This window comes from Abrus precatorius, unplaced genomic scaffold, assembly GCF_003935025.1.
Source record: "Abrus precatorius isolate BTA unplaced genomic scaffold, Abrus_2018 Scaffold10, whole genome shotgun sequence".
In the NCBI taxonomy this organism is placed as follows: domain Eukaryota; kingdom Viridiplantae; phylum Streptophyta; class Magnoliopsida; order Fabales; family Fabaceae; genus Abrus; species Abrus precatorius.
Window position 1 is genome coordinate 18,255,573 of NW_020874292.1, and position 9,938 is coordinate 18,265,510.

The 9,938-nt window shown below is 32.8% G+C and overlaps 1 protein-coding gene across 2 annotated transcripts; it reads left to right on the forward strand.

Annotated features, from left to right (window-relative positions):
- Positions 1-5,634: 5,634 nt before the first annotated feature.
- On the forward strand, positions 5,635-9,684 carry LOC113852520 (dentin sialophosphoprotein). 2 transcript variants are annotated; one of them, XM_027482822.1, is made up of 4 exons: positions 5,635-5,681; positions 6,107-6,803; positions 7,300-8,370; positions 9,385-9,684. In XM_027482822.1, exons 3-4 carry the CDS (start codon positions 7,562-7,564, stop codon positions 9,563-9,565), a joined length of 990 nt encoding a protein of 329 aa, XP_027338623.1. In that variant the 5' UTR covers positions 5,635-5,681; positions 6,107-6,803; positions 7,300-7,561; the 3' UTR covers positions 9,566-9,684. The 2 variants fall into 2 exon arrangements, with proteins under 2 accessions (XP_027338623.1, XP_027338624.1); XM_027482823.1 differs by lacking the exon at positions 5,635-5,681 and having other exon boundaries at positions 5,811-6,803.
- Positions 9,685-9,938: the final 254 nt, after the last annotated feature.

Here is a 9,938-nt window from a genome sequence, read left to right on the forward strand (position 1 = left end):
GGCGTAAGTCCATCATAATATAATTAAGAAGAGTATATTGGCAATGATTTAGGGGTCTGTGAAGTACTCTTATTTGATGAATATTTCAAAATTGAAATAAGTAAAGTGGCATGAGTTGAGATATTAAATGATTATGTTGAATAAAGGAGAAATGGATTGTATTTGATTGAGTGATAAATGATGTATATGAATGTTTTGTATCTGATTAGAATTGTTTTATAAATATTCTAATGTGATGCATGATGTATTAGTGAAAATTTTTCTGTAATGTTTTGTTTATTCCATAAAATGAGAATTTAATGGGTAAAGGAAGTTCACCCTTACTAATATTTTCACGTAATGAAAATGAAGAGATAAAGAAGATTGATTCGTCATAGGATCGTACTCGCAATGGATTATTGATGAACAAAGAATTGTCGCTAATCTCCATCAAAATATAAAAAAAATTAATGTAATACTAGGGTGCTAACCTATGTCGTCCTCTTATGAATCATTAGATGAGTGACCAAATATCAAACATGTAGTGTGCAATGTATTCAAAAAATGAATTAAAAAGGGAGATTTTATGGTTTCAAGTGCAAATTACTCAATCAAACAATGAAATTATAAAGTTTAATCAATGAAATTTAGTAACCCCTAGTTTGTCCATATAAATTCTATCCTATTCCTCTTAAGATTCAATACTCTTTCTCTTTCTTTGAATTAGGTTAATTTAACAAGCAAAATCAACCTTAAATTTCCTTACGAAATTAAGCAATTCAATAAGCTCCAATCTCTCATCCCAAGATTAAGCAACCTTAGAAATAAACCCAAAATTAAGCAAACTAAGTTTAGAATCTTATTAAAATGAATGAGAGTTAATTAAGCAATGCCCCCTATTCAACTATTAATTCAATTCAAGAGATTGCGAGAAGAAAAATTCATGAAAAAAGGATTTGTATTAACATTGAAAACCCAAGAATTCAAGAATCCATATGAACTCACTAGAAATTACAAGAAAATTAGGCCTCCATGAGGATGGGTCTCACTATTACAAGATGAAAATAAAGGGAAATCAATAACATCAAAATGAAAAATCAAAGAAAATTGAAGAAGAAATTGAATTCAAACCCTAGGTTGGACCCTTGGCTGTCACCCAAGGCCGACCTAAGCTCTCCAAAAGTATCCTAAAACCTTAAAATATCTAAAGTAAAAAGTTCTGCAAAAGTTCCTAACCCTAAATGGTAAAAATCTATTTATAATAAACTTGATGTCTTTCATAGTAACTACTATCGTTTGCGATAGTAGCTATGCGCAGCATAGTAACTACTATTGTTTATGATAGTAGCTATGCGCAACTCCCAGAATTTTTCTTCCTTTCTATAGTAACTACTATTGCAAATGAAAGTAACTACGTGTAGCGCGCGTAGCCACTATGGTAAATGATAGTAACTACGCGCAAGTTTGCAATTTTCTGGGGTTTTGTAGTGATCACTATTGCTTCTGAAAGTAGTTACTTTGGCCTGTCCCTTGGAATTGGCTTGCTATAGTGATTACTATGGTGTCTGAAAGTAGTTACTTTCACCTTATATTTTTTAAATAGCCAAAAATTCATAGAATTTGTCTGGAATTTCCTGCACAATTATTCAAATGAGTAAAATTGTAATTAGTCTGTCCCTTGGAATTGGCTTACTGTAGTGATTACTATAGTGTCTGAAAGTAGTTACTTTCACCTCATATTTTTCAAATAGCCAAAAATTCATAGAATTTGTCTAGAATTTCCTGCACAATTATTCAAATTAGTAAAATTGCAAGAAATATTTACAAAAATCAGCATAAATTAAATAAAAATTAAGAAAGTTATAATATTTGACCTAAATGAGATTTTTATACTGTTTATGTAACGTCCCGAATTTTGATAATATTAATCATTATTGTTAATGTAGATATATATGTGAGTATTTATATAAGAATGAAAGTGGAATGTGCACTCGAGTGCAAAATGATGGAATGCGAATGACATTTTAATGTGTATGTAAATGAATACGAGAGTGTTGTGCGGGTATGACTGGACTAGGCTGGAAAGAATAGGCTAAGTAACTGGTGCAGAGTTTAGGGTTTAGGGTTTAGGGAAGAAGAGGACTAAATTGTCGCCTTCTTGCTGTAGCGAGAGGTGTCTCGCTGTGACGAGAGAGTGACAGTGGAGACTGCATTTATGGGTGCAGACTCACTGTAGCGAGATTCTACAGAAACCAAAATGCAGTTTCATCTGAGATTTTCGCTGTGGTGACAGAGGGTGTCGCTGCAGCGAGAGATGCCTCGCTACAGCGACGGCGAGAGGACGTCGCTGTAGCGAAAGTGTCGCGATCTAAGGGGTTTTAAAAGGGGGTTTAGGAATTTGAGAATCATTTCTTAATTTCCCTCCTAGATCCCTTTGATTCTCTCGACCCCAAACCTTTTTCTCACTGATTAATTGCCTCTAAAGCCGTTCGTGAGCGAGATTGGAGCTTGGATTCGTGTGGGGAACGCTTGGAGGTGAGTTTTAATGGTTAGGGTTTCATTTTTCCTCCCCTTTCTCTGTTTTGGGGTGATTTCTAGGCCGAAATCGGGGTGGAGAATGTTTTCAAGGTTGAATCCAAGTGTGGGTCTTCAATCCGAGGTAAGGAAGGACTCTACCCTACTCTTTTTGTGTGTAATTCACTGTTATTTTGTGGAATGTTATAATGTGGCTGAGGTAGGAAGAGTTGAGGGAAATTGTCATGTGTTTTGATGTGCCGAGATAGTTGAACCTAGTGGGAGTGGGTGTGTGTATGATATTATACCGTGTATTACGAAATGGAATAAGGGTCGTGTGCCGTGACATGTAAATTTTGTGCTAGATGTTGTGTGATCGAATGAGGGCTTGTATGCCGAGTGTGGTGAGTGGGTATGGGCACTTGTGCTGAATGCATATATATATTGAATGGATGTTGTGAAAATGTGGGTCCAAGGGTCGTGTAATATAAATGGATGTAGGCTATGTGTCGTATGTTATAGATAATGGTAGGCTATGTGCTGTGTTTTATAAACGAATGTGGGCCTAGAGCCGGGTATTGTGAAACAAAGTGAATGGGCGAGTTATCGGGGGTATAAATACTGAGAATGGGGCGAGTTGTTGCCGGTATAAATACTGTAAAAGGGGCGAGTAATTGCCGGTATAATGTGTTGTGATGGGCGTGCTAATGCCGATGGAATATGCTGTGAATGATGAGTATGAACTACTGTTTGTGCCATAAGTGCATCGGTGTTTTGATTGAAATGAATTGTACTGAAATGCTGCTTGTGAACATACTATCTATTTGCTTATATAGTTAAATGGTTTGAAGGTGAGACTCTATGTTTTGTTGTATTTGGTAGTGTAGAGTATCACCCTTTCATTCATTTTTCAGGTCATCAAGACGATCAGCACTGGACACAGTGAAGGGACGGATGAACTGCTATAGGGCTTAGGATAATATTTTGAAATTTGTTGTATTTGAACTAGCCTTGTGGCAGTTGATTGATATGATCTTGTAACTCTTTCCCATTTTTGAAATATTTTGTGAAAATTTATTATTCAAATTTTGTGAAATTGTTATTTATGTGAAACTAAATTTAAGGTGTTACAATTTCTAAGTTTATTTTTCTATTAAAAATTTATAAAAAGATAAACAAAATATCTATAAAATATGGATTCATCAATTATAAAGAAGAAAGTTGCTCTGTTAGGATTAGTTTGTTTTGAGGAATGTAATGATATTAATTTGGTTTTATTTGGAATTCATATTTTATTGATAAATCTCATTGTAAATGAGAACTTAAAGTGTATGTGTAATACATAGTAGTTAATTACTTGAGATTTAATTTATATCCGACTTTAGTTAGAAATTTATTTGATTGGAAAATAGTTTTGTTCATATTATCAGCTTGAAATATATATGTATGTAATATGAAATTTCAGCTTTCACTTTACTTAAAAATATAAGTTATGAAAATAGATTTTTATTCCTATTTATGAACGAGACTTTTATACAAACGAAATTTCAAAACTATTCAAATCCCTTATAGTTTCAATTACATTTTATTGAAAATGATATTTTTACATTAGGAAATTATTTAAATTTTATAAGGATGTTACATTGCTTATTATAAAACTCAGCCTCTTTTCCATGTTATAGACGTCCCCCACCTCTGCAAACTGCATGAACCCAAATCTATGTCCCTCCTCATCTAATTTCTTCCTAATAAACAAAATTTCAAATTTTTTGTACCTCTAGAATATCTCCAACAACACTACTATTCCATGGTTTTCCAAAAGATTTGTAAAACAAAAAATGTTGGTAATATCTATACACAACCAACGTGGCCATCAAAATTTTCTTGCAATTTCCTCCGTCAAGCTGTCACAAACATCTGTCCACCATGAACTTTTGCTCTTGTCTCATGCCCTCTCACTCTCATTCCTCTATTCTTGTTGTATAGTTAACTGTTTCAACCTAATTGTTAATCTAAATACTCCAGTTTTTCTTTATTCAGACTAACTAATAAAAATGAGAAAGCACAAACCAAAACAAAATTATCCATTATACACAATTATATTTTAGTAAATTATAAGAGATATATTTATTAATTTAAAATAATTTTTATTTTTTTTAAATAATAAATTTTCATGCATTATAAGTAATATTAAACTAAAACACTTTTAATAAAATTTAAATTATTATGACTATTTTTAAATTTTATAAACTTAAAAAGTATTCTTATTTTGTTATTAATGATAAAAAATTTACTATATTAAATAAGATTAACTTAAAGAGATAAAAAATTTAAATTAAAAATAAATTAAAATTACATTGAAAAATAAGTAATAAATGTAAAAAAAAATAGTTAATGTAACGAAAAAGAAAATATTTTATCTTCATTTAAAATAATTCTTAAAATAGTCTGGCATAAAAAATGATAACTTAAATGAACTTACCTTAAAAAAAAACTTAAAGAAACAAGTTGTTCAATGCTCTAAAAGATTTTAGTTAAATAATTAATACAGTTTTTAAAATAAAAATGCTATTAATGCAAAATTATCATAATTTTTAATTTATTTTTTATGTGATTTGATATATATATTAATTTTTTAACAGACAATTTAAAAGTCTTATTAAGTAACAAGGTCCAATTTTTTTTATATGTAATTTAAATTTTTACTCTTAGTTGTTTATAAGAAATTTTAAATAAAATTACATTAATTAAGAAAAATTGTTGAATGTAAGTAGTATATTAATTTTAAAAAAAATTAATTACAACATCTTATGTTGTTCTTTAATTATAGCTTGATTATATTTTTATATTAAATGTTAAAAAATTTAATATGTTTAATTAATACAAGATAAATATTGAAAAAAGTAATAAATGCTTTTAAAATTTAAAATTTCTGAAAAAGTTCGTATGGAAAGTGAGAATAAGCATTTCGTTTCTCTTTTTGTCTTTTCCCAAAGCAAAAGAAAGAGTAATTTAACAATTCGGTAGAAAATGAAGGTGTGCTGAACACGCTTGCTCTACAAACGTTCTACATAATCACCATCTTTCCTCATTTTAAAGTGAAATGCTTACTGGAAAAAGTCCCCAACACTTACTTGACAACGCCTTTCAAATTCGCGACCAGAACGGTTCATTCTCTCTATTCTAATGTAAGTGCAAGGCCAGTTTCTCACAGTTGCATTTCTATTGTATTTTCATTTTCTGTTTCCCTGTTTGGTAAACGCGAAAGTTGAACCATGAGGCAAACTTTTTTTTTTTTTTCATTTTTTTGAGTTAAATACAGTTAAAATTTATTATTTTACAATAATAGGTGAAGAAAACAGTGGCATTGGTTTTAAACGAGTAAAATTTGGGCGAGACTGAGTAAATTAGGCCCTAAAAGTAAAGGGAAAGACAGACGGGTAAAGGGGTTTAAGTAGAAAGGAGGAAGCTTAGTAGTGATAAAAGTAAATTGATTATATTGAGAGTTAAGAAACTATGTGATTTTCTGTTAATTGCACGTGCTCTTTGTTAATCATCTTATCTTTATCTTTTTTGTCATAGTTTTAAATTTGAAAATTTCCTTAAAATGCAGAACTTATAAGACAGGTATTTATACGTGTGGTTTTCTGAGGGGAAAAATTTTTGTGGCGCAGAACTTCTGGGGTTAGTGGAGGTAAATATTGGAATAGTGGAAGAAGATAAAGAAATGTTAGACCCCAATGTTGTTGGCGATAGCGTGTCACAAAGTTGTCGGTGTGATGAATTGGAAGAGAGAAGCAAGAAAGCTGAAATGAGGTGTGTGGAGTTAGAATTTGAGCTTCAAAAGAAAAAGGAGCACTGTGAAGCACTTGAGGCTGTAGTTAGTGCACTGGAAGGAGAAGAGTTTGCAGTTGAAGATGAGGTGAAAGTTTTGAGGATGTTGAGTGAAGGACTTAAAAGGAAAAGAGATGTTAGCAGTGAAAAGGAGGGAGAGAGAAATGCAACTGTTGATTTGGCAGATGACAATGAGGCTGTTCAGTTAATAATTGAAAACAAAGTTTTGAAATGTGAGAAGGAAAAGGCTGAGAGTGAGGTTGAGGTCTGGAAGACCAAGTACAAGAAATTGGAATCGTGGGCGTTGGGGAAGGGAAGGGGCAGTTATTATCGTGAAGAAGATGTAGAGAAGCAAGATAAGAAGCCTATGAGTAGTGAAGGAAATTTGCTTCTTGATACGAACTTTAAAAGCTGTCAGAATAAGGGAGAAGTTGTGGATTTGGGGAATAAAGAAATCGGTGATATCCTGTCAGCAGGTAATAACTTGGCTACACAATGGAACTATATCTTTTGTTTGTTTGTTTTAGTGTTAATATTATTTGGCAAATTAGCTTTAGAAAAACTTTAATCAATTGTTTTACATAACTGCAATCCTTAGTTAATGAAGTGGGTGGCAACTACAAATATTTCATGACCTACTTTTTTATGTTTTTGCATACAAGTAAGTGGTTATGCACTTTTATCTTTTAGAACATACAATCAAATCAGTTCTCCCTGTGTCAGGATTAGTGTGTTATGTTTGTTTTAATCATTATAGAGTATTAGCTGTGTCTCCGTCTAGTGATTCGGTAAACATGAGAATAACAAGTACATTGATCTTGATGTCATTGGAGTTAACCTGCTGCACTAGCTATTTCTTTAATGTGTCCCATCTAAATTCAGAATTCAACAGTGTGGTTCACTTTATTTCTAAAGTAAAAATGCTGCAGTATCTGACGATGTTTTTATATTTGTATCTGCGGGACTTGGTAGCAAATACACCTTGTGATGGCATATTTCAAAAAGGTCCCATCTCAAATGTGCTTCCGGGCACAAAAATTATAAAACAGTTGACATTTAAAACTGAGGAATCTCCTAGCAAAAAGATGGCTCCATCGACACTTATTGGTGGAAAGTCTGCTTCTGTCAGTGTATTTGATATCATTGATAGTGATGATGAACCTAATATCGCTCAGAACCCTGTACCAGATAAGCAGGGGAGCAAAAAAATTTTATTTCAACATGTTTTGGAGAAATGGGAAAGAACTCTAACAGCAGTTGTTCCCAAAACAATGAGGAAAGTTTGGATTTTGGTGAAGATCTCTTATTTGTTGCAACTCCCAAGAGAAAAAGAACTTGCAATGTTGTTACAAGTGAGTCTGAAAGTGATGATGATAATATTCCAATTTGCAAGCTTAAAAGGATGCATATTCGGGAAGTAAGTACTGACCAAATTAGACCTGACTTGAGTAGTTCACGTCCTACTACTATTTCAGAGAATGACAGTGTAATGACTAGGCGCCGTCTACTGCCTCTCAGAAAATGTGTAAGCAAAAGTCAGGATGATAAAATATCTTCAAGTAGACCTCGTAAGACCAAGCATCATCAAAGTATTCCAACCAATGCCAATGCTGATGATGATGAATCAGAAGAGAATTTGTTATACAGTGAGGGGGAAAACATGAGTGACTTTATTGTTGATGATTCTGATGTATCTAATTGCGAAGAGACATCTAGCAAGTCACAAGATGATACTAATTGTGATGTAGACTCTGATTCCAGTAACTCAGAAGATGTGCAAGATAGTAACATGGATTCTAATTCACAGGATGTGTCTGATGGAGATGTAGACTTTGGTAAGATATTATCAAAAATTCAGAGGAGCAAACCCAACAAAATGAAGTGGGAATTTGAGGCTGACATGCTTGCAGAATTTGGAAAGGATCCAGAATTGTGTATGAAAGCCGTATGTGCTCTTTATCGACAGCAAACTTCTGAGGAACAAATGAGCAAGGGAGCATTGTTCAACAACCACCGTGGATTCAGCAAGTTTGATGCTCCCAGGTAGGTACAAAAGATAATAATGTATGCTACCGGGTTCATGCCTATCTTATGTGATAGGATTCTTGTACGTTGTCTTCTATTTTTAGGGGAAGGGGGCGGTGGTTTGTTATGATCATTCGCCTTTACCCTATTTATTTTAGCTTGGTCATATAGACTTCTACAATTTCTTTTAATTCGAATCCTTGTGATTCCATAAACTAAAAATATCTTGACAATTCTTTTACTGCATATGCATTGCACCCACTCAAAATTCGTGTGATGAATAGAACTGTTATCCTCCCAGCACATTTACATTTTCTGTTATAAGTACCTTACTGATAGTCTAATTTTATTATTATTATTATTATTATTATTATTATGATGGACTGTGAATGCTGCTTGAACTATGTTATTCCATTGGTGATGCTGACTCAAGGAGTTCTGTTCCAATTACTTACTTTTGTCTCTCTTTTGGCTTTCATTAAGCTATATAAATACATATCTTTGGCATAAGGAAGCTTTAAAAGTGCTTACTTTTCTTTATATACGGGTGGCACTCCTCTTTGGTTTGTTAAATAAATGCGGCTTCTCAGTATGTTGTTAACAGTTTTCTTTTTAATTTGCTAGATTTTTTTCGTAACCATGTATAGAGCTTTTGGCGATTATGTATTTTCAACTTGGATAACAGGAATATCGCTCAGTCTGAGATTTCTTTATTTCTTTCAACCTGTGATGCAAGACTTGAAAGCATGTAGCCATCACATAACATCAATTTAACACTATTAAAAGATATATTCTGCTGATTTAAGAAAGTGGAGAGCATGTTTTTTAAGTGTGACTGTAACACTTATTTTACTTGTTTTGCTCTGGACCATTCCGTTTCATGTACCACCACTGTTTGCTTGGACTCTACTATTCTATGGATTCTAGGGATGTCCATTACTATTTCTTGGTTGCATCTTTGTGCATTATTATTACTTGGTCATTTATTTTCTATCAGTTTCATATGTTTTATTGCTGGAATTTCAATTACAGAGGCAGTAGTTTGGCTGAGTTCCTCACCGATGGAGATCCTAGCGGTGGTTTGAAGAAGTCGGTTGAGGAATTGCAAGAATATGACCCAGAAGCAGTTGAACAGTGTAGATCACTGGCGATTCACTACTCAAAGCAACTATATGAGATTTACAAGAACAAGGAAGATGCCTTTTTTCCATGACTAGAGCAGCATCAGGCTCCTTCTCCTTTTCACAGTTTAAGGAATGTAAAAGTGTGTATTTATTCGAACAAAACCTTAGCAGTTTTTCAGTTTTGGGTGTGCCTTTAAGCTTAGTTTCAGAATGTGTATATATACTACGGTGCCTACATACATGGATGTGCTATCTTTATTTTTCTAAATTATCAGTTCAGCCATGGTAAAGTGTCTGATTAATTGCTATATTTATTCTCACAAGAACTATACTAGAACTGTTTAATGCTATAGAATAATCTGGTTTTTCTTTTTTTGAGAAATATTAAAGGTGTTTTGGGGTCAGCTTGGTTTTGGCAACCATTTGGAAATTCTTCATGAAGAATAATATTAAAATTTTATA

Excerpts from the sequence above, each read along its gene's own strand:
- LOC113852520 (XM_027482822.1), top strand. The coding sequence starts at position 7,562 with ATGGGAAAGAACTCTAACAGCAGTTGTTCCCAAAACAATGAGGAAAGT. Across the intron at positions 8,371-9,384 it reads AGCAAGTTTGATGCTCCCAG|AGGCAGTAGTTTGGCTGAGT; the intron begins GTAGGTACAAAA and ends TTTCAATTACAG.